General features: G+C 36.0%; 1 protein-coding gene across 6 annotated transcripts in view; it reads left to right on the forward strand.

Moving 5' to 3' along the window:
* Nucleotides 1-3247: 3247 nt before the first annotated feature.
* The window catches only part of LOC110845449 (serine-rich adhesin for platelets), a 31184-nt gene continuing 8703 nt past the window's right edge, over nt 3248-25728 (forward strand). For 3 of the 6 annotated variants that reach the window (XM_022091865.2, XM_022091866.2, XM_022091868.2), the window contains exons 1-7: nt 21685-21731; nt 24090-24275; nt 24358-24482; nt 24565-24683; nt 24811-24873; nt 24951-25014; nt 25119-25309. In XM_022091865.2, the coding sequence (XP_021947557.1) occupies nt 21700-21731; nt 24090-24275; nt 24358-24482; nt 24565-24683; nt 24811-24873; nt 24951-25014; nt 25119-25309 (780 nt within the window). In that variant the 5' untranslated portion in view covers nt 21685-21699. Of the gene's footprint in view, nt 3484-5894; nt 6008-6082; nt 6847-15831; nt 16708-16803; nt 16911-21684; nt 21732-24089; nt 24276-24357; nt 24483-24564; nt 24684-24810; nt 24874-24950; nt 25015-25118; nt 25310-25728 lie in introns of those variants that run through there. The other 3 variants (XM_035848947.1, XM_035848949.1, XM_035848948.1) reach the window with 3 other exon arrangements.

Consider the following 25728-nt stretch of genomic DNA (forward strand, 5'->3'; position numbering starts at 1 on the left):
TATTTTTGTGGTGGGGAAAGTCAAGGTAGAGCAAGTGAATAAAATGGACGAGTTACCACAATCAAACGAAAGCCGTAAAAAATAGAAAATGCAAAATGAATGCTTTACATCTGACGCAGCCAATCTTGACAATCTCCTTTAGAATGTGCCCACCAGTGGCTTGCTTCGGGCCCCCGCACACAAAACGGAGATTGGTTCTTTCTTTCCAACAGTCAACACACTCGAGGGAACTTGAATGATGCTCCGTATTTTCACCCGTCGTTACAATGTGCTACCAAAGAGGTTTACTGGTCGACTAGCATAGTATTAACAGTCTTCTAGATCGACGACATGTCCCCCTTAGCGGGTTACCAAATTTTCTATAGGTCTGCCCGAAGTTCCATCCCTGCACATTCACAAGATTGGTTTCAGGAGATAATCGATCTCTTTGAGTGTCTACAGGGAAAATGCAATCAGTTCTTATTGATATTTTGCAATAAGCTCTGAAAGATTAAAACAAACTGTTAGCGTCATCAATAAATTCTTTAAGCACTAAAACTAAAACTAAAATGATGTACAAATTGACTTGAAATCTTTTACTTTTTGTGAAAGATAATTAACATTTGTTGACACAAGGTTTGGAATAATTATTTTATATTTAAATGGTATGTCAAATTATTTACAGAATCTTAAAAGTGGCCGAATGGCGATCTCGGACGCCTATCTGGATCAAGTAGAGGTTTTCCCAACCCACCAACATTGGGCTTTTCCTCTACTCCCCAAGCCAAGTAACAATAAATGTATTTTATATTTTATCAATGTGTTTGTGATTAATAAAGTAATGCGTAAGTCCATCTACGTGTTAAGGATGCATAGACTCCTTCGAGCTTTGTTACCAACACGTCATTGCGTAATGCGGTCTCTGTGAGGCAACGAATCATATGTTGAAATCACAAAGTAATTTCTCCAGAGAACAAGTTTTTCAAACCCTCGATCTGTCTGCTGCTGATTGCAGCCTGGTCAGAGTCTCCAGCAACCAGGCTCCAAGATTATACCCTGGACATCGCTTCTTCGCTAAGTCTCTGCTTGTTGAATTTCTCCGTCAATCCAAAATCCATTGCTCCACTTTCTTCCTCCGTTTTGAACGGGCGAGCAACATGGAGTTGCTTGAGTGAGACTCAGGACTCCTCAGTCCACCAAAATGGAAGGAAACCGAGTTTCCACTGAGTGAGTGTTTTCGTAGGGATGCCGGATGGTCATGAGAATGCTTTGTGATGCATTATTCATCTCAATAAATAAATTTACATAGACTTTCAGAGGAGTAGAAGCAGGGATATGAAACTGGTCTCTCTCTCGCTCACACTTTTTGGTCTTCTTCTATGTATAGTTTGTGTGTGGAATGTCTCGAGTGGTGGCAATAATGATGGTGATATCTGCAAAAAGAAATCATGGCTTTGAAGGCAATAGATAATGTAGTGCCTGAGTGATGGTGTTTACATTACGAGGCATGTTGTTTGTCCATCCAACTTTAATCCTTCAACTCCATGCTTTGAAACCCTTTGTGTTGAAGGTCGTAGTTGAGTGAAAGTTATAAATTATAAAATATCTTGATCTGCTCCAATATTGTAATTTCTGGCAAAAAATTTCTGGCTTAAATTTTTCAAAGAATGAATTGAAAGCTGAAAAATTGCGTTATTGATGCATACTTACTTGGTTTACGCCTGATAATCAATTAAATGTATGTGCGTACTAATAAATACTTCTGTATCAACCTTTCACATTTTTATTATATTTAATTTTGGAAGTGGATCAATCCGTTTAGTCATCGGGGTTGTTATTTAATCAAAGTTAATCACTTCTTGTTTGATAATATTTTAACTCAATGTACATATTGAAATACAGGAGTTGATTTTAATTAAAAATGCAATTCAATGTTTGTTATTGGTGTGCCTACAATTGGATTACGTAATAGAAGGGTTCTTGTTCACCCTACAAGCAAATTATGCATCGTAAATCCTAGACGGATGTGACGCACGCATTCCACGATACATACATTTTTAATTTTTAATTCAAAAATTTCGCTGTAAAGAAAACTCTAATGATATTACAAGTGTGTGTGTACAGGGTTTATGTACTATTTGCCACCATGCATTATTGTAAGTCAATCCTGGTAACAAAACTCAAGCAGCTCAAAATGCAGCAACATGGGAATAACGGGATCGTGATTATCTATAGAATTTTTTCATCTGCACCTCGTTATAGAATTGACCATTTATTTATAGCTTGGCATGACACAGTCTCGTCCATTGGAATCCACTCGCTCACCGAAAGGTAAACAGTTACAAAGTGTGGTCCACATCCTGGTGAGCTCGCTCATTGTGAATTGTGGAGCCAATTCGACTTGCTGTAAAATTTTAAGTGGGTTAAGTTTTTAGGCGTAGGCAGAAAATATCTCTTGAAACTGCTACTTTATTAAAATGACATTTTTGGTTCACTCCCATTCCCATTATTTCAAAAATTCTCATCTTGTTTAATCGATAGTTAGCTCAAAATTTGGCGAAACAACTTATACTTTTGATTAAGGAGTAAAAAATCAACTTTCCGTGGCTCAGATTCATAAGTACATATGTACATACGTATAGAACTCATGAATCATTAAAGTTAATTGATGGCAGCATTCTATTTTGCTCAGCTTTCATCAATTGCGTATGCAATATACAAATCCGTAGACGGAGATGCAACTGATATGCAGCAAGCACACAAGGCAAGGGTTTGCATGATGAGAGTATTATGGGATCATCTGTATATTATGTACAATGCAATTCCGCTTTGTTCAGTGGCATGTAAAGTTGCATAAAGAAACAAGGATATAGATTGGAGTAAAATAATGGGAAAAATTCTTGGCAAACTACTTTGGCCATGAAACAGACCTGGATAGACGATCATCAATTCCCGGAGCAATAAAATATTTCAAAGAAACTCCAACCTCTTCATGGAAGCGATGGAAAGTTGTTGTTAGCATTGTTGGAAAATACTGGTAAAGTGGATGGATGGAATTCACCTGAAAACTGGATGAGAAGGAGTACGAGTACGAGGGGTGAGTGAGCTTAGGGATCAGCATATCAATGGGATGGTCATTCCACCAAGAAGGACTGGATTATTGTTATCAACACCATCAACATTGTATGGAAGGGTGGTTTCATTTCATCGTGCATATGACAAGAAAGTCTTCAGCAGAATCTATCATGCAGGTGAGGCGGTGTAATGTGTGTGTTGCCGTTGGTGGATTAAGTAACACAATTTTCGTGGACTCAGGTGGAGTTGTGAGAGCTACATAATCCTTGAGGTATCATGTAGCTGAAATCATCAGAGGCTGATGCACACAGTATTTTATTAACAAATTCTGTCTAAAGGGAGTGATGTGAAAAGTATTACAAAATTGTTAACATAGGAAATTACAGTGTTTGTTTTTGGGTGTAAACTTTTGTGCTCATCAATTAAAACGTAAGTGAAAATGACATTGGTTGCTGTCACTCTTGATTATCCATACTACTTTTAAACTTATACTACGTAATACGTACATACGTCGCTTCATATATTTTCATCTTAAAAAATTCTAGAGACTTTCGCACATCTTAAGTTGTGATGTGATCTTGTGAGGTTGCGAAATTTAAGGCAGTTACGTTGTACATATTATGTTATGAAAACAAGTAAAGTACTCACACTTATACATACATGTATACATATTTATGTACATAATACGTATGTATGTACGTATAACCACTTGGAAGTACATGGAGGTAGATGAGTCGTAATTCAAATATCAATTTATCTCCTTTATCCAGCATGTTATTAATTAGTAAGTGACAACTACAAGTGCTTATTAGACTACGTCTGGAATTTGGCAGTGTTCCAGTTATGGTTTGACACGCGAAGTGTTGAAGTAATATATTTCAGTAAGATGCTGTTTTTTTGCAAATATGCCCACTTGTGAGGTTATGTGTGGTGTAGCTTTCATGACTCGGTCGTTGGTTTAGTGTCATTGGATTAATTGAATCATTCAGTTTATTTATTTAGCAGACATTCTGGATTGGCTATGCATAGTCCGTGCTCTTAGCATGTGAGTCTATCCAGAATTCTGCAAAATCAACATAGCGGAAAGATAACATTTTTGCTGAAAATGAGTAATAGTCTATCTCCACATATGCTTGAACACATGCAAGTCAAAATGTGGGTATGCGTTGCACCTGTGTTATGTCAGCGGTAGTAAAAATAAGTTGGGGTACAGTCATTTTATAAATTAATACATAAAAGGTTTATAATTCTATACTTACGTCTGTACGTATATCTGTGCTGCCCGTTGCCTGAATTTTTGGCAAGTAAAACAATGCCACTCTTCGTTTTACCTCACAAAAAGACAATTATCTTTCAGAATTACATTATTTAACCCGCTGTCAAATATCTTTCCAAAAATATTGTTCATGTAAAGCCTAAAAAAGCAGCCTGATAAATGCCAGGTCATGATTCCGACCATTTTACTTTGAATTAATTCTATATACTTAAACACCTTCCCTCAACTTATTATGTTAAGTGGTGATGTTTGTTAGAAAGTATTTCGCTTGAGATTACAATTTTAAATTTCTTATGCAAACTTGTATTCCCCAATCACAAGCAAATTATGAACAAAGATCGTCATGAAAATAGAAACTGTCGATTCATTCGTCTTTGCATCAAAGAATGGATTATTTTGTGCACAAAGAGGAATCTGTGTGGTTCAGGTGGAAAGCTATGGATTGGATTTGGTTTTTAACTAATTACTTTTCCATCAATTGTTAAAGCCCATAATATGTTTAACCAACAGTAAAATGCAACTTTTACATAACGCATTCATTAAAGCATTAGTTATAGTAATATAGGTATGTATAAATCTATATTTCCTTCCGGTAGTCTTGCTAAAATTATGGGGACTTGTGTATTTACAAATATGTATACTTGTGTGCACTCCTTTCGATACTTTCAAGAACGTGTATGTAGTATGTACTTATACAAGTATTACGCTAAAAATACAGTAAAGCGCAATACTGCACTTTGAGATGGACAACTAAATATGAGTACCACCATCAGTTTCAATTGAATATTATTGAAATCTAAGTTAGAGTTATGAGCATAACCAGAAGAAAGAGTTAAGTGTTATGTGCACGTGGTATCGTTTACATTATTTTGTTGAGGCGCATTAATATTTGTCAGATATCGCAGATATTCAGATTCTTTATAAACCCGGAGTTACTTTACAAAAGATAGTAAATACAATAGTCATCCAATAGAATTAAGCCTTGAATCCAATAAATGTACTCTAGTTTTTGGTCTTTAATTCACAGATATTTACTGTACTTGCACTGAATTACACAATAATGCGTCTCTTAAATTGCGATGCTAAAATACGTGTTGATTAGGTTCTCAGGTCAAATTCTGTCAAATGAATCAGGCAACATTAATCAAATTTTAGAATTTTCAGTAGTACTCACAGTTTGCATGAGATTATTACACAGGGAAACTGCATTACTTATGTATGTCCGTACATCCTATCTCATACTCCAATGCCGTTGAATTAGCGAGAACGAAATATATAAGAGAACAGATACTAACCATGTTTCAATTTTACTGGAGCTTTCAATCTTACAGCTCTGCTGCATTTGTTTGCATTTAATGTGAAAGCACGAAATTGAAGCAAACCTTGTTCTAAATTTGGTTATTCAAACAGCTCATGCAGTTCGTCACCATCTTTCATGGGAAGAATAACTGAACTTCATATTAAATTCACATACCAACCGCTATTATTGTAAAGTGTATAGCTCTTGTTAATTAACCCCACAGGTGTGTGCTTATACTTTCAGAGTAACGTTATCTCATTCAGTGTCGACAAATTATGTAACAATATAGTCGTTTGTTGCAAGTATTGAAATTGTGAATGGTAGGAAGGAAGTGTTTCAGCAAGAATGTCTTCTTCTGGGCTAAACAAGCTGACCAAGTAAATTATTTAGCCCGTGATGAGACAATGGTTTCAACTAACTAATAATATGCAATGTCTGGTATTATTTTACAGGTAACGACGACGCAGGAGGAGGTGTGGTGGCTGAACGGGAAGCATTATATAGCTGTTTTAATAAGCAATCAACACTAGCTTTTAGAAAATTAATGTGCCTTTCCTCATGTTTTGAATATATGTTAGTGTTTTCTTACAAAGTTTAATATATACGATAACTTGGTTCATCATTTTGAACTGAATTGTTGAATGCCTGTTGTGCCCGTGACATGAAAAGGTATCAGCAGAGTGAAAGAAACGGATGACGAATTCTCCCATCAACATAAACATTTCGTTTGACAAAACTCGTTCTCGAAAAGGAAGACAAAAATTTGTCTCAATTATGACTTGTGCGGTGTTTCTTACAACGTGAACAACGGGATTTTACACACGAGTGAGTTGGCCCAGGGCGAGCAGTGACTGTGAGAAAGTTGCAAAGTTGAGGTCGAAACACAACTATTAATAAATTAAGTACAGAATTATTACATATTCTGGAACAGTTGTTTCTATAAAAATCAAGATATTTTTCATCTATTGATCAATTCGTCCCCTCGTATTTAAGCTGTTCCATTGATTGACTGACTGGTCCAAGAGGCCAGTCAAACACCTGTCAAAATTTTGTGTCTCAAAAAAAAATTTTGGGGATCGTCGTCCTCATACGGTCCCCAAAGCAAAAACAATCAAAATGGGATAAACGCAACGCTGCCTTCCACATCGAAAACGGATGCCCAGAACAGTTCCTCCACGTTGAGCTTGAATGATCACTCCTCTCTGATTTCAAATAGGTGAGAATAAACGTGCAATTTTCATCTAGTCCGTAGTATATTCATTTGCATCCTTATATATTCAGTTGTAAAATTATGTATGATATTAGTTCAAGTGTGTTCTTTTAAGGCAAAAATGGTTTATTGATTGTGTGGATCTCTTTCGGCAAAATTGGTATTTGGGTATTTGCATTTGTAGAGGTATCTATGCACATATAGTACTTAGTAACTGTCGGATGGGTTTAAAATTAATTAGCTAAACTAAAAGCTGACTAGTAATAAGTCTTTGATTAGAGGAGGTAAGGCTGATAAAAATTTCGTTACTCAAAATAAATAGTTTCGGTCGATATCAAAAGTTTTCCCGTGGGCTCTTCGTACATATTATATGACGAACATATGCGTTGTGCATAATACACTAATTTTTTCTCGCAACTCTGACAGCCGTCTAGGATGGACCTTTCTGTGATTTTTTGTAAGACCGCTATCACCATTCTCTGATCATCATGTGTGTTCCTATTCCGTCAAAAGCTTCACTTGACGCTGTGTTGTAGATAATTTGCCACAAACGGGATTTTTTTCAAGTTGGTTAGTTTAATGAGATGCTACTCCGATATGACATTTTAAGAATATTCATGTGCGGTAAATTTCCGAGTAAGGTTTTGGCATTCAGTAGAATGTGTACATATTCATGTGCGGTAAATACGGGAATTGCCCAATACTTGCTTGTTTAATGAAGGACGTCGATCAGAAGCTCCAGCAAAAACCGAACTATTGCGACAGAGAGAATCCTGCACATGTAGTATTTCTTAACGTCAAATAATTTGTATCGGTCAAAAGAATTATATACGACCTAATTATTCTGCTACTGAAGATTACAAGGTGGTTGTGCATGATTTTAGGTTTTACATAATTACTCACGACATGCAGCAGTAATTAATGTTGTACACGTGGAGGAGTAGGTGTCTAATGACCAAAACAGTAGTAGGAATGGTTTCAAAAAATAAATATGTAAGAGATTCAAAATATTTTATAAACTCAATTTATTAGTCACAAGAAGTAGCTATGAAGTTGGCAATTATTGTTAAACTTTTACGCGTAATATTCTCAACCCCAATCTCACCAATTTTTTGAGAATGGTAATTTGTCAGTGGACCTCGTAAATCTAACTCCATGTTGTGCTCATCAGTCATCACGCACCGTGTTGTTAATCTTGGTAATTCTGTGTCATCAACGCGAAAAGATTTTTCATGTTGTCTGGCCTTTAACGCAAATGACAGAAAAACAAAGTAAATGACCACACACAACAAGCCATCGCAAAATTATAAAGCAATCTGCAGAGTTCTGCTGTACGCTGAGTAGTAGTTGACCAATTCGACCGTCATTTATCTTTGGTATTTGTATTTTTCGCCTCAAATACAGACTTCATGCCCTAATCTATGCATTTATAGCATCTGGAATGTGGTGTGATACACGCTGTTCAATGCGGGAGGTAATGCATTCCTTCAAGGTGGTGAATTGTCACATTGTGCACGTCGACCGTACATATGCCTCAGTTGCATTGCAGTTTCTTGTTAATTGCTCAATGAAGATTTCGTGTTGTGGAGTGATTGAAATGACAAATGGTGTCAAAGTGAAAGTAAGCTCACACATTGCAAAATCTTGCACTTGAGTCAACAGTATTCTGGTGTAACTCGCTCGACAGAAATTAACACTGCCTTTTGCTAATGGTCGCTGCTTAATGATCCCTAATTAAATAATCTTACTCATCAACGTGTACCAGAAAAAAACGAAAAAACCTGCTGTTTTTACATCTTACAATTTCTGCATGACAATTATGCAATACACATAACACGGCATGTAATTTGAAGAAATTAAAAGTCAAACAAGTCGAAAAAATTATTACTCAATATTTTTGTCAATTTTCAAAGTAATTAATGTGCTGTCAATAATTTGTGGAGATCGAGATCAATCGAAATACTTATCTCCACTTAACATCAGTTGTGGTTGACAAAGAAGGTAAAGTGGTGCTGAGCATACAATTTCACAAATTAATGACTACTCAGCCTGTTCTCCGCAATAGTAATAGTTGGTGAGTTGTACTTTATTTATTATGATGCGTTGCAAGAGTAAGTGATCAATTCCGGAGGGTTTTGAGCATGACAAGGATAAAATTGGCATATCCTGCTATCTGCAAAAATGGATCACCTCAACTTCAAGGTAGATTTTCCGTCGATAGGAATAATTTTCTTCAATATAACCCAACGTCAAAGCTCTGCATAATTTTGGACTGCATCCCTGTGGCATTCAACCATTATATTGGAGCACTGTGTCAATCAGAACTTCTAAGATAAGATAAGCTACGTACTGATAGATGCTCAGGCTTATAGCTACATATGTATAGAGACATATGTACATATCTTTTCTTGCATGTATCAATTTCACATGTTGTTGCGTGCAGAAGCAGATTGACTTTCAAATAAATTATGCCACGATCCTTAATCATTATCGTATTTTGTCTGTGGCCATCAATTTCAAATTGTAATGGTCGTAATTGTGCAATATTTTATTTCTTGAAAAGAACGCACGTTGACAATACAACAATTCCAAATTATACGAATGTGTGCACAGCCCACTGGATTTGATTACTTCTTTTGTTCTAAATATAAATTGTCCAATTAAATAACAAATTGTTTCGATGTGAGGCCTGCATTATTCATCAGCAACAATCGTACTAAATATAGCTTCTTAGACGCATTTACTTATGTAAAGAAATTAATCACAGTTGAACCACGGAGGGAGAATGGTATGTATGTGGAACACAATGAAACTTCGGAAATGATCTTGTGCCTTCCTCTGATTTACTCCCTCACATTGTCAGATTCTACTTCAGTAGACCTTTGCATACATCTCGAATAAAGGTGGGACGAGATAAACATTTCCTTCAGTCATTCCATCTTATTGTTCTGCTTACCCATTCAACCTGTGCCCTCAACCTAATCTGTAATTATACAATTTTCTGTTTGTATCTACATATTTACAGACAAGACAATAAGTGAAGAGGCTGCATTTAAAAACTGGAAACATAACCCAAAATTATTAGCATCCCTATTTGAAATAACCTTCTGTTGACTCTATGGTTGGGATTATGGTTTTAGAAGAAGAAGAGCAAATTTCCCAACCATGTTGTACTTATCTTGTTGCATCATCATTCGAACAAGTTTTTACTTTTACCACGAGTCATCAGCTCTCTGAGAAATCTTTACCAACAAATAACCTTGGCTGCGTCCTTGCATGACTGGAATTTTGGTATTTTTTGGTGCATTTACTTTTCCACGTAATTGGGAGCTGATTAAGGAAAGTCTTGTATTGTTTTCAGATAATACTGACTCTATCGAGAAATAAAGACTCAAATGAGTGCAATATATAAAATAGAATAATTAAGCATCTTTGATTGTGTCTAAATATTTTTTCCGTAATTGCGTACGTAATACGTACATATGTGCATACGTACGTACGTCAATTAAGCGATGGTTCAACATAGCCATTTTATCAATGTTGATCTAAATGGTAAGAATGAGTACAGTGTCATGAGAAATTAAGGAGAATAACCAGCTGACATCGTTGACCGTTGAAATGACATTAGTTCATTAACATTTATTCGCATGCAAAGAGTCAAGGACGTGAGAAACTTGGAACATTTTCATTGTAAAAAAGTTAATGAAGGGATTATGTGCCACGCAGCAGACCTTTGGATTAAAAATTTTTCTATTGTGTTCTACAGCTCAAAAAAATAACAATAACTCACGATTCATTTAGTTTCGAGTTTAAAATCTAAGCAGAATTTTAACGAAAAAGAATTACGGATTTTTTAAGCAATAAATATTATCGTTCGAGAGAGTTGAATATTTTTTAGATCGGTTAATGTAATTTATTACAAAACAAGAAAGGTCATGAAGGATTTCGTGCATTACTGCCGTAAAATTTAAGCAGGCTTAAAAACTTACACGCTAATTACTTAATTGCTTATGCTTATTGCTATTAAAAATGTATTAAGTGCTTAGTTGTAAAGTAACTTCCGGTCATTCGTTGGATTGTTTAAAAGAATGACAATGTGCACAGTACAAAGGAAGACTCTTGGGAATTAGCTGCCTCCCAAGTGGTCTGCACACTGCAAATCTCAGCCGTCTCTATTCATTCGCAAAATCTGCTTTATTGGAGCCAATTTGTGCACACTTTCTCTCATCGTCTTTGGTTTGGACTCGTTGAACTTTTATGCTTGTGCATAAAAGCCACAGACCAATTTTTGACAAAATTGCTGTCAATACAAAGTAACCTGAGTTTGTCAGATCCGCATATTTGCAATGACATGATCTTATATGTTGCAATGTGCATTTCCGTAACTTGAGTCCCAACTTACTAGACACGTTGCTGTTACTTATGACATTTTAACACGCTCCATTTCAGTAGTTAATTTTTTAACTTGCATTTATTTGTTGGATTGGTCAATCAACATCGAACTTTGTTCACACTTAATTTGTATTTGTGCAATCTACGAATTTGAAGGAGTATGTTAATTTTGTGCTCCATGCTCTTGGATAATTGTGACTGGCATGTAGCGCGTTTATTGAAGTGCAACGTATTGTAATTATTTGGATATTAAAATTGTTCAATTAGGCCATTTGATCGCTGAAAAAATATTTACACATATTATTGGCTCTACACTAAATCTTTAAAACCTGTGTTGCATTGTATCAAACCAAATCCTAGTAAAAATTGAACTCATAAGAGCGACACTGCATATATTTTACATGCCGCTCTCAGGTTGCAATCCATTTGTAACTCGTGCAGAACAATCTGCAGCCATACGTTCGTGCAACCTGTCTTAAAAAATTATTTCAACATGCGTTGTATTTTTTACATGTCAAAAAACCTACAAAATAAAACGATTACAAAAATACATTTAAAAAATGTAAAAAAATGCAATTGCAGTCATCAGTATCGAGTCAACAATGAATTAGCGAAACGTCAAACGAGTGTGGCTTCTTGTCGGCGTTGCATTTTTATGTATGTCCCTCTGCATGCACACATACTTCAATTTGCTCCATTGGCTGAGATGGCAAACGAATTGTTTTGATCTGAACTTTTACACATATTTAGTAGCGATAGTTGTTGAGACGTCGCAATGATGTTTTTAGTGATCGTGAGATGAGTGCAAGAAAGCAGAAGACGCAGGCTACATGTGCCCTACTAATCTCAATCAACACTTTTACTACGGAATATCTATGCTTCCATTGCTTATCTCATCATCCAAATCTGAGCACCTCTGATATTGTATTATTGGTTCAAAGTTTGGTTGATTTTAATCTCGTTTTACTACATCTAAGATTAAACCGCACCAACATGTGAGTTGTGTAAAATTTATGGAATATGTGAGCAGATGTGATACTTTATGTATGTGAGATACTATTCGTACTTTAATTCGGTGATACTGAGACGTTACAATCTTACAAATATCATCAAAGTACCATTAAAGCACAAATTATGCTATAGTAAGTTTATCAATCTGTTGATAGTGCTCATGTGAAGTTGTGATGCACTCCCAGATAATTTAAATAATTTCACTTCTCATGTCCCATAGATAGTCGTACTCACTGACCCACAAAATCCAGTTTTGCCAAAATCATCTTGTCAGGGAAGGACGTATCAAACATGATGTTGCTTTCCTTGCTGACTCATAAAATACTAAACATTGCAGCAATCATGACTTTCTTGGTTAACTTGGTCTAGTAAACCTGAGTCGGTTGTGGTCACAACTTGTGTGATTAATATTGGTTTTAGGCTTAATTAGTGAATGTACACATTTTCTAACAACTGGTTGATTAACTGACAATGACAAAACATAAGTATGCAAAAAATCGTCTTTTTTGGAAAAAATTCAAATTCAGATTTTTTTGCCTGTTTCAATTCCTTTTTACCACTTTCCGTATCGGAACATACATTATTACCCAGGCAGAATTCTTACCGTGTACTTATTAGAACCAATGATAAGAACATAATAGATCTTGCTGAATTATGGTCTCATGCATGATGCATCTACTTATAGAACTCACCATCGAGCAAGGCACATACAATGACCCCAGCATTGAAAGTAATTTCTTAATTTTCGAGTCGAAAGACACCTCGACTATTCATAATTCGAATTGGTATGAAAATTCAATTACGATGAAAGAATAAATCTGCATCAACCTCGGTTTGATAGAGTGTGTCATTGCATTATTGTGATCAGCCAGGTCAGGCAGCAGTAGTGCATCCTCTGTTGATCGTCATTCATTCCTTTGAATGTGTCATCAGTGGTTCCTGTTGTGATGTACACAACTTTCTTTTGTCTTGGGGATTTAAAAGTACATATCTGCTGTAACGTCAACCTAATTTTGCTGTCACAAAAACAAAAACTTTATACAAATTTAAACCCATAATAATTAATATTTTGCATTCTTCTTCTGATTTGCACACTTTTTTTACCTCCACCAAATTGAATGTTGTACTATGCACATGTTACGCGTAGGATTAGAAGTGTGCCTGAGAATCTTTAATTTTTTGCCACAATTGAGAACTACCTCTGGGCAAGTATACTCTTCAAAGAAAAGCACGTCGTTAGTCCAAATATTCAAGTGCGACATAAACGTATGTACATTGCGACATTCGAATTTAAAAGAAATTGATAGTATCACGTCGTTGACTTGGATTAAACTTTCATCCTCAACCTTACAATTCGTAGAATCATTTTGTTTCTGATTACTTGTCGCCTTCCTCGGCGTTTTGAGGTCATCGAATGATTCAAATTGTTTACTGATTCACGAGGGAACGTCCAATAAGATGGGATATTTAAATAATAGCTGTATCATTATTGTTTTTGGCTATTTAGCTATTTTTTATGCAGGTAAGTACGGTAGGAATGCTCAAGATTTTCCATAGTTGAACGTGATTCATTTCTTGGGTTAAAAATATTGAGCACTTTATTTGAGACTTATTACAAAAAAACATGATACATGATATTAAATCCATTTAAATCACGAATTTCAAGTAAAGAATGCGTCTGCGTTTATTTGTCTAAATACTTGGGCAAGAAGGGAAATAGGTTCATTTTCCTCGCTGGATTCAAATACGACACGAGTTTTTCCGTTATTTATTTGAATTGTAATAGAAAATGACAGTTGCATCTTTCATTCATTTTTCTTCGTCTGATTCCTGCAATTTATAAAGATCACTTGAAATAAAGTTGACAGTTGGCCTGTTAGATTTAGAAATTTTTCTTTTCTTTTATTCAGAATTGTATTTCACAGATCTATAAAATCAAGATGCCATGAACGAATGGCACTTATGCAGAATTATTTTTTATGTCGAGCGAACAAAATCGTCCTCCCGTCCTAAAATGTAATGCAACATTAGCGGCTTATAACTTTCTATTTGCAATTGTAACTGACAAATTCGAGTCTATCTTTAGTTAGTGCGAGCAATAATAAAGTTGACAAGTTGTTCTCATCTCTTGTGTTGAGAAAAAAATAAAGAAGATTTGCAACAGCTCTCGTGTACGTATGTGGTATGAAATTGCAGTTGTTGCTTTCGCAGTTGAGACGATTGATGATTATTGTGATGCACCCATTTTACAAGACCGGATTAATGAATTGCTCGTTAGCGACTTGAAAATTGAAAGTCCAAGACTACCAAGCGACGATACTAACATGCAGGAAAGCTGTTGCGTCGTCATATTATATTATTTATTAGTAAAATCTATTTATTACACTGCGTCATCTTCTTCACTGCAACTAAATACGAGGACAGGACGAACTCTTTGCTTAGAAACGGATTCAATATTTCCAATCATGTCAACGCCTTCTTGGCACCATTTCCTCCTCCTTCAATTTAAAATCAATCAACTTACTTTTCTGTAACACCCCAGATGGACACATGCTCTAAATGGTGGTTGAAACATATGTACACATGCACTAAGGAGACTGAGGCATTATTGAGACAGTAGTGTCGAAAAGAAATATTATTTATTGTGCGAGTTAATTCATCGATTTGATTAGATGGTGCAACAAATGCGGATGGATGTGTGTGGCTATTGCCCTATTGGAAAGGAGGGATGTTACCATATTACCATTTAAATGATTGATAATGAACCGCATCTGTTTCTTATTATGGAGGCTGTGACCAAATTCTGCATTTTCCTTTGAATCCCATCAATTATTGATTCATCCTCCACAATCACATACAATACGCAATAATGGTTTTGAGTTTATTAAACAAAAAAATCTGGCAGCGTATGCAGATTAGAAACCGGTATTAAATTAGTATAGGAAATAAATGGTGGTCTTAGACACACACATAAATATGTGCACACAAGAGGAGTAGTGCTGTACGTGTAGTTTTTGGTTTTCATTCAAATTTTTATGACATTACTTTTTATTCATTTTTGTGCAGTTGTATGTAAAGCAATCTGCCCACCTGTTTTCCTTTCTTTCGCTCCCCATTGAATGCTGCATCACCTGAACCTCATCTTCTCTGGCATGCTTGACGATGCGGAGCTTTTATCCACATCCGAGTAAATGGATTCCACTTCCACGTTCATTTTCTACCAATTTAAATACCATTGCTTCCACCAGACTGAACCATCCGCAGGGCTAAACCCAACTTTTGTATTTACTAGTTTGTTAGCCTTTGGATGTACGTACAGACATACTTTTATTCATGAATCAACATCTCTCTAATGACTCCAATCCAACCCAACATGAACTCACTGAACGTGTTCCTCTCTCTACCTGTCTGCATAAAGGAAGGGAGGCAATAGCAGTGACACGTTATTAGTTCCAACAACAAGAGCATCTTAATGCATACAAGTTGTGCGTGATGCTGCAGCAACAGGTACGCCATGACAAAGTTCAGCCAGGTAAACTAATATGGTTCTATTGCAGCCAAGACTCTTCATCCATACACATATCCATACACATTCTCACGAGAAACTCGAGGCAGAGGAGCTGCTGTAAGGTCTTCTTCTTCAATTTGTTCTTGGGTTAGGTAAAGAAGGCTCAGAAACTATTTCCTTTCCTTTCTCAAGCCAAGAGTGCTGCTGCATTGTTCTCGTTGCCACTAAGCGTCGTGTTTTGGTTTGGTTTAGGCGTTTGGAGGCATTCATTATTAAATCGTGTGTTGCCCAGCGGTAACAAACAACAGTGCACGTAAACCCTCTGCTTTGCATTTGACAGTTGATGTTAAGGAGTGTCAAATGAATTGCAGTACATGAGAAATTTCACGATGGTTGGTTGTGGTTGGCAAATTCACTCTTGGTTCTATGCATGCGAATCAACCAAGTTTTCAGCAGTTGCTGAATACGTCAAGACCGAAGAGGATCGAGTGCAACAGTGGCGAAGAAGGTTCGGTGTTAATGGGTTTGGGTGGTTGAGTTCGTCGGTTAAATAATAATAATATTACCGAACCATCCCATTGTTTCTGCCTCCTTCCCGAAAGGCGGATATCACACACACTTCCGTTGGCCATTACACATATAGACTGCGTCTAGTGACCACTAAATGGTGTAGCTGTTTATTGCCACTCGGATGGCCTGAGCATTGTTAATAATACATAAGTTAATCGGAAGACGGACGGAGTCAACCAATTTCGAAACAAGTTTGAGAAGCTAGAACAGCACAATATCATTCTTCTGAATATCATATTCCATATGTAATATTGTGAAACCTCCAGTGTTCACTCACGACACGAGAACGCTGCCCTTGTGACCAAACTGTGGGATGTGACTACATGTCTTCCTTCCTGTAAGCCACCTTGAGTCGACGCTGAAAATGTGCTTCAAACAAAATGCAGGTGGTTGAGGCAAACAACTATGGACACAAATAAATCTAATAATTACTACCATCAACTCCATACACCTAACCTGATAGTTTTATTTACCAACATTAGTGCAACCTCAACACAAAGAAATGCTTGTGAATTTTATTGGAAACTTATCAAGGGCAGTGAACTGATGATACTTTGAAAAAGATCAAATCGGGATCCAATACATTACGGTTAGTTTTCTTTCTAGTCATAAAATATGTTCAGATACTTCTACATGATTCACTAAAACGAGTAAGCACCTACCAAAAAATATGTATTGCGCACTGCTTCGATTTTTTGTTCTAGATAAGACAAATTAGTAATGGCAACAATATTTTACGACAAATTAGGCGTGCAAGTAGTAAGTGCATAAGCATGTCACATGTGTATTCAAATTACTTATGCACCGATGTGTCTCTTTGTGCAATAAATAGACGTGAGTACTCGTCCTTAAAATGGGAAAATCATGGAAGTATTTGACATTCATTCATACACAGTCGTTGATGTTGACTAAATATTTCAAAATTTGCAAGTCAATAACGCAACTGTAAATATCGGCGACCGTTGGATCTACTGTAATCAGTGCAACTAATGAACGGATTTTGGCAATGATAATAATTACCTGCGCTCTGATTTGTAATCATGCTCAGTAATTTAAAGCAGTCAACCAAATCGAACCGGCTTAAATAAAGCTTTTTATGTACGTATAAATATTTAAATACTTGTCAAATATCGGTTAATGAGTTGAGCGTGTTCAATAGCTGTCGTGAGAGAAGGTGTATAATATTGAGTTCAAACGTCTTATTGTTATCGATAAATAAATATTATTATTGCTTATTCTCAAACATTAGCAATGCTTCATTTGTTTTTAGAAACGATCACCACGGCGCAGATATGAATAACAAAGGATTCAAACTTACGTATGTATGTTAGTATCATGACCATAGAATATTAGTAAACTTGCGTATATACAGATTCATTCTATGATTGGCCATTGCCCTCATCGGGAAAACATGAAAATATGCATCGAAAGGTTAATATTTGCTAAATTATGTTCGGAAATTTCAACTACAATGTATGTATAAGGAGTTGTTCAAGTTAGCATTTTTATGTCACCAAATTAGTCATGAATCTGACTGATTGCCAAATATTATGGTCTGAAAACCAGATATTTAAAAGATAAAAGTTTTGTAAAAATTAGAAAACTCATGACGAATGAAACAAGACATTCATTTAATTTCGTAAATGTCTCTGAATGTACACAAGGTGATATCACATTTAATTTAAATGCTGACCATGGTTGGCTATCGAGCATGTAGTAAGTACAATCCAACCTTTCAGTGTTTTACAAAATGTTGTTGTTCCCAAATCTCAAAAGATAGTGAAATCTTTAGAAGCAGGAAAACTGCACGTACTTATGTACTTACTATGCAGAACTTGAATTGCAACACATTTAACCTTGATATTCCATGTAATATAAATAAATATTGCGGAATTTTTACACTTTTTATTGAACGCTAAAGTTGCATTTGTTCACCAACTACCTTTCATTTCATCCTTGTAAGGAGCAGGCATGATCTCATCTTCTTTACTCCTCAAAAACAAGGGTGCTTCAATTGGCTGCTAGATAAGTAGGTTTGTCTTACTGTGGAAATGCTGGACCTCTTAATTTGTTGAGCAATAAACATAAACGTGTCATTTAAAAATCAAATAATATAATATCCTGGTCCTGCTATTTAATATGCATACAAAATTAGGGTGATATGATGTCTGAAGTGTAGCTGAATTTGAATTCGGCTCCGTGGTCGTAATTGTACGTTTACATTACATGGTTGAATGCTACTCCTTGAGGTTCGACGACCTACCTCCTCCAAACGTGCAAGGTGAAGTAGAACTTGTTGTTCCATTCTTATTGTTACAATAAAAACATGGTTGTTGGGACATGATGGGCTACTGCTGCCACCAATATTTTAGCAATGCCGACTGCCGACCAAGGAATAAAATGGGAAGTCCACTTTGCCTTATACACAAGTACGATAACTGCTTGAGTCACAAAATTATTGCAGCATGATTACGACTTGCGACAGTAAGCCCGGCAGTGCCCGACTGTAGGTACACACACGTTGCAATAAGAATACGGCAAGACTATACGAAGCAAAGGATGGGTACGTATAGCCAGCTCATCAGCAAGACACGAAAAAGATTGTAGTTACCGTTTGCAAGGATGAGTTTCTGAATTACCAAAAACAAATTACAATTTGCCACAAATTTTTCTCTGTAAGGTTTTTAGACGGAAGGATTACGATAACGGGTTAAAATGCATATAAAAAACATGTGATACAAGCCAACGTCTCGGCCAAATAGGATTAGCTGCTTAGTTTACAAGTCATAATTCCAAACTCATAAAATTGTAATGCGAAAATTTGAGACAACTCAGAGTCGTAATGTCACACCAATTTATTTAATCCTCTCTTGTACTCAAGAACAATATGACGTCTTCTGCTTCTGAGGACTAATCGATTTTGGGGCTACAACTTCTAAAGTAAAATTTGTGAGGTGAAATTGGTGGGACTTTAAGTTTTTGGTTATCAAACTGTAATTATGCGTGTGTTCACAAATGTATGTACTTGCAAGGATAAATAGATAAGCTCGCTTTTAATCAGAACAATACCTCTGGTTTAGTGCATGTACATATGTATGTATATTTTAGTAAATATTTCTATATATTGTGTGGGTAAAGATTTTCAATAATTTGTTTTCCAATGGATTTGTTTCAAGGAACATAGTCAACAACATAAATGCATATCTACATAAGAACAAATTATCAAAAATTTGATAGAGATGACATGAAACTCAACTTACAATTTTTTCTGTCTTTATTAACCATCATTGCTGCATTTTACATGCAGAAATATGTGGTAATTCTTCAAATTGCAATTTCTAGAGCTGTTGTGTGCACGTTCTCAGAACAACATACATATAAATTTTAATTAGAGCATTAAACAAACGGAACTTCTGAAAGGATGAGTCAAAAAGCATCAAGACGTCAAGACGGAACTATATTGCATATTGGACTCAACACTCGAACTATATTGCGTAACAGTAAATGTTGACATGGATGAGTAGATAGTTTTTTGATGATTATGTCGTAACGGTGTAGGTTACTGGTCTAAATAGCATGTCATACCGATGATATCTGTAACACCGAAACAGAGAAACGATTTATTTGCACATGTAAAGAACCGAGTGACAACCAACTGACAACTCATTCAACAAACGGCAAACTCAAAACAAATTTTCTCTCCATCCAGTCTGATTATTCGCAGAGTTTTACGGGAGTCGTGTCTTCCTCTAGTATTTATGTAATATATGCAATGGTGTAAATGCATATGCATTTGTAGTGGCACGCAACGCACAGCACTCTCGAAGAATTGAATTTTCTTTACGAATGGATACAATGATTTTATCACCATTTGATCTTGAGCCTGACGAATTTTACATCACATCCTTTACATCGTTAAAGATTGTAGATGACCGTTCTTGCGTTTAATCTCCATCAATCAGGGGCTGCTTTATTTATAACCGTCGTGCTTGGGAGGTATGTATGAGGTAACAACAGAAGGTTATTTATTTGTATAAAGTGAATTGAAGGGTGTGGACTCATCTCACACCAAGCAAGATGTGAGCTCGATAAGGTCAATGTCAGAGTCAGATCTGATACATACCTATTCCAATGCGTTTCAAGAGTTAAATATGCCAAAAACTTGACAAAAAACGTATTACTTCCTGTTGACTCGCCCGCAAAAGAGACGAGATGTACATTCCATGTAACGAATAACTGCAGTTCTGTATAATAGAGAATTTGCACGCACAATTATTTTGTACCTACAGAGTTGGTGCTGCTATAATAATCCTGGTGGTTCCTTCACAGGAGGCCGTGTCGTTCAACTGTGTGCATAATATTCCAACTTTCTGGATTTGCTAAATTGGTTGCCTGAATTATTTCATTCGAGTTCAAAGTTTTGTGGTTCATTCCGCGATGTATTTTTGCCGTTTGAATCAACAGATCATGATAAATCCTCCCAATTTACATCTACGGACTTGAGATTCATGTGCCAAAAGCAATACAGTAATAAAATTTTAACAGCACAAGAGAAACCAAGTTGAGAATTTGTCATAAATCTCCAAGTACCTAATATAATTGCTGCTAACAACAATTCATTGAACCGAGGACGCTTACATACGAATGTCGTCCCTTTATTGCCACCGGAGTTATTATGCAAAGCAATTTGGTCGTGTGAATATAGTGAAGTGACAATAATTTCGACGATCTCGTCCATGTGTGCCAAATCTCGTAGTGAACATAAACTCAAATGATGCCAACTGACAAGAGCATTATCATCTCCAGTGCCTGTCCCCAATCCTCTCCTCCTCCGTAGAAGGTCAAGTCCATTAAGTTTATCTTGTGAGGAAAGAGAGAGGGAGAAGTGCAGCACAATGGCTGGTGCCGCAAATGGCAACCAAAACTATTTTAACTGTGGCAATAAACCCAGTTATAGATCAATTACAATATTTACGCTGGTTGTTTAGTAATGCACGAGGAGAAATGAATGAATACTACGCGAATTCGTGGTTTGTAGTGAAGTGCACGTAGAGTAGCATGTTAAACAAAGTATGTGACTCTTGATTTGTGAGTCTTCTTCTTCGTTTTTCAGAAATTGTACAGACTTTTTCTTATTTTTACCAAGTTTTATTTATTTTTATATCTTTTTCTGATCTCTAAAGATTAAGGTTAATGCAACGTATAATTAATTATGTGGGTTAGGTTTATAAGCATTGTTTGTTTATAATAACTAATTTTGGGGTTTATTTCCTCCTGTGTATTCTCAAAAGATCAAGCATTTCCGATGAGTTTCCTTCTACAAGGTGTTGTTCCGATTGAGTGACAGTGAAACAACAATATTTATAAATATAGTAAAAATGAATCACCTCCGCAATACGTACCATTTGCTGTAAGTACCAAAATCTGTTGCCGTTCATAAACTTTATGTGATAGACATTGCATTTTCATTTTACACGTCTACTTACGTCTCATCATTTAAATTAGTAAGCGTTTAGGCTGCAATCAATGCGTACTTATTACAATTCACGAGAGACTGAAAAGCTACATGATTTTGATTATAGGAGTCGTAGAATTATCCTGCAGTGTGCAGTTAAGTAGAAATCATCCAAATCCAACTTTATAAACCATGATTGCCACAATTGGAATCAATGTTTTCGATTTTTAGAAATTTTCAATATATTTAAAATTACGAATAAGAAGTCTAAACTAAAGTTATACGTACAGCTTTATTATGCATGCATTCGCTTCCTGCTCAGTAATTCCTTAGCAATTATGGCTGATCGGAACTGTAGATTTCGAGAAATGAATCGCTGATCGAAGTTCGTCGAACAGAAATGGATTGTTGAAGAACAGGTTAAACAGTTTGAGAATCGTGAGAAGAAATTTTTAAATTTGAGCAAGGCCAACTCACAAGTCTAATCTGTTCTAGTGTGAAGAAGCACCTAGTTAGTTAGTTGGTAACCGGTATTTCCAAAGACTTGTCTTGGCCGTTTAATTTGAACTGATTGCAACTACAAATATGCTGATGGAAGATTAAATCACTTCGGCTCGCAATCGAATAAGTTTTTGGTAACGAATCTATAACGCCACTGATATGCAATTTTGTAGACAAAATGGATCAGCTTTCATTTCTTATTTTATCGAGAATTGTCCGTAAATTGGATTGTTCAGATTGAATCGAGGTCAATTTTGGTTGTGCCAAACTTTAACTATATGCGTGTATTTTCACCAACAGGAGCGAGGCGAATCTATTATTATTATGGAATTATGTACATTTATTGGTCGTTATTATCTCCACTCCACTTCAATATGATGTAGCTCAAGTGTAAATCTCAGCACTGTTCCCCTCTTAACTGCATACTTCTCTTTATTACAAAGATGCTCTTACAACTTGCTTTGCTAATGCGTGGAACAATTGTAGTAAAATGCGTGAGAAAAGGTGATGTGCTGGCATAATTGACGGCTTATTTAGGGCCAAGAATAAAAATTTGCATTATTTGTGTCATGCGAAATTTCCAACAATTACGGCAAACTTTCATGACAATGCATTAACAGAGTTTTTCTGAAATCCCGCTGATATTGAAATAATACAGCCAATCCTTCACTGAATAAAACGATCCGTTAATGACCATTGAAAAATATGGATTGGATCTGTTTTTCACATCGGTACAATGATTGCTATTGAAAAACCCATCAGTGCATTATTATGCATATAATAGTGATCTTTGGGAAAGTGATGTTCTGCGTATATTTCTACCGCACTGATAATTTTGTACATACGTAGTAGCATTGCAGACGCTTCGATGGAGACTTCATACAGCGACAGTGGGCTGAATTGATATATGAGTTACCAGCAAATTGTTAGCCTCTAGTTCTGTAGGTTATTTTGTAACCAGAAAATGTAACTTGTTGAATGGGATGACAATCAACAATTGGGGCACACAAATTACAATTAATATAAAGTGAGGGCATTACTTATTATCTGTGCATATGTCAAACGTGGTAAGCACTAATCCTAAGCAGACAGGTGGATCAGCTCAACTCTCAGCAATTCCGAATTAATTTGCCAATTCTATGTCAGTACTACCAAACCCATTAGTCATTAAGCCATTGTCATAATTTATTATTATTAATATTAATGCATCCTGCTGCGAACCTAGCCTTGCCAAAGCTAAAATCGAATGTCGATGTCGCCATACTTATGAACGAGCAGTAATACTTCGTACTCGAAATTTGCAGAGATTAGATACATGCCTCCTCCTCTACCATAATTTTTATCGAGTAGCAAATCATATCAAATTTGACTGCTTTGCACTTGGATTAGTCGAAGTATTTCAATCAATATAATCTATAATTAATTTTAAGATTTATTGTGATAATTTTCAAGTCACTTTCGGCACGTGGTAGATACATATATTAGTAAGTATACATAAATGAAGGTTCATTATTGAAGGATCATTCCCAACGCACTTATTTTTTCAATACAAGATTATGTGCTATTACTACTGTAAACTTATTGCCAAAGTATATTTAGTAAGTATGAATAACAGAAGCAAGCAGGGGTTACAGTACGCACACATCATTTAGGTTTTCTTTTAACAGCTCTAACATAAAATTGCATAATTTCCTAGAGTTTCCATTCCATGTTAGTCTGTCTGATAATCCGAGGGCGTTATATATATTTATATATGCATAATACTTGAAAAGTAGTAATCCATTCCTCTAAATGACTTTGTCGGAATTTCAGACGGAAAAGTCGTAGCAGCATCATGGCGCCCCCACCTTCGACAACAGCCTCCTCCGGCGCACCCACAATCCACCCATCGGTCCGAGACGTGACTGAGGACACACCAGCGGACCTTTTGGAAGGGACGATGGAGCTGTTGGTGGTTCTTCCCTCAACGTCCACCGTTCGAATGACCGTGGATCGAAGGTGCGATTTCTTGCACGATAAAAACAACTACTTATTAATGTATGAGTGGTTTGAAGGTCTTCACACTAATTATTCCCTACAGAACGCCAATGTTGGATATTCTCATCAACGTGGGAACCCACAATAAATTGAACCCTGGAGACCATATTGCGCAAGTACGAAATCAACGGGGATTTGAACTTCCATACAAACCAAGCACTCCAATAGGTAAACTATTAAAAATAATTTTACGTTATGTTTCACCTAAAAAACAAGGGTGCAAATAAATATCATGTAATTTGTGTTCCAGGTGCTTTAGATACAACGACGATTGAAATTGTGCCAAAAAACAAAGTCAACGATTACATTGTTGTGAAGAAGCCTTCAAGGGTCGCAAATCAACCATTCGAACACACTTTCAGATTGCAAGTACGTGTTGAATTTTTTAGTGACTTTGACAAATATTGCTTTTCTGACAAGCAAATAGAATAAGCTGGCTCATAACGTGGTTTTGAAATTGTGTAACTTCTTAACAAATAGTTCTTCTTGAACATAGGTACACCTTCCGCGGAATCAATTGTATGTTATGAGAGTTAGCATGAAAACCGTGCTAGAAGATGTAAGTAAATATTTTAACTAAATTCATTCATTGTGGTCATGCCGAGGTTTAATGTATCAATGTTTGACGCGTTCTAGATCCTAAAAGAAGTGTGCCAAGAAAAGAACCTGGATATTCTGAAATATGAGATCCGTCATCCAGGTGAGTTTTCTTTAGGGCAATTATATGCATCGTTTGAATAATTGCTGTTAAACTAATTATGGAAATTATAATCATCCTGACGCCATTGTGTTACGATTTTCTAGGGAATCTGGATGAAAGACTCCCACTTAATGGAACTTTGGGGGAGTTTGGTCTTCACGAGATAACAGTTGTCTCTAAAAATACAAAAATCAGCAATTCCGTTTCTACTGCTGACATTATTGCACTGCAACAGACTGATAACGTAGGAAGAGGGAAAGGCTACTTGGATTCTTCCTTCAAACATAGCAGATCGGTAAGCTACTTACTTGTTAATTGGCAAAGTTTAAATTTATTACGACATGACATGGTGGTGTACACTACCAAGTTCCGGTAGAATTTGTACAATTTTGTTATTCAAGGTTATGTCATGTCATCTTCCATTATCTCTCACTTTAATTTATATTACCATGCTGAAAACCTTTAAAACTGTAATTGGTCGTCCAACTCATTTTCATGACATGTAAAATTTTACTGACATTTCCATGCATGCTCAATTTTTATGTGACACTGAAAACATTAAAAGAGAGAAGCAGGTGTACAACACTTCAGTATTATGTCGTGCAATAAAATAATTGAATTGGTTTTGATGTGCATATCATAAAATCGCACAAATATGCGACGATTTCAGAAATATTTATGCACATAATAGCCAAATATTTAATTGCACTATTG

Source organism: Folsomia candida, unplaced genomic scaffold, assembly GCF_002217175.1.
Source record: "Folsomia candida strain VU population unplaced genomic scaffold, ASM221717v1 Fcan01_Sc003, whole genome shotgun sequence".
Lineage (NCBI taxonomy): Eukaryota > Metazoa > Arthropoda > Collembola > Entomobryomorpha > Isotomidae > Folsomia > Folsomia candida.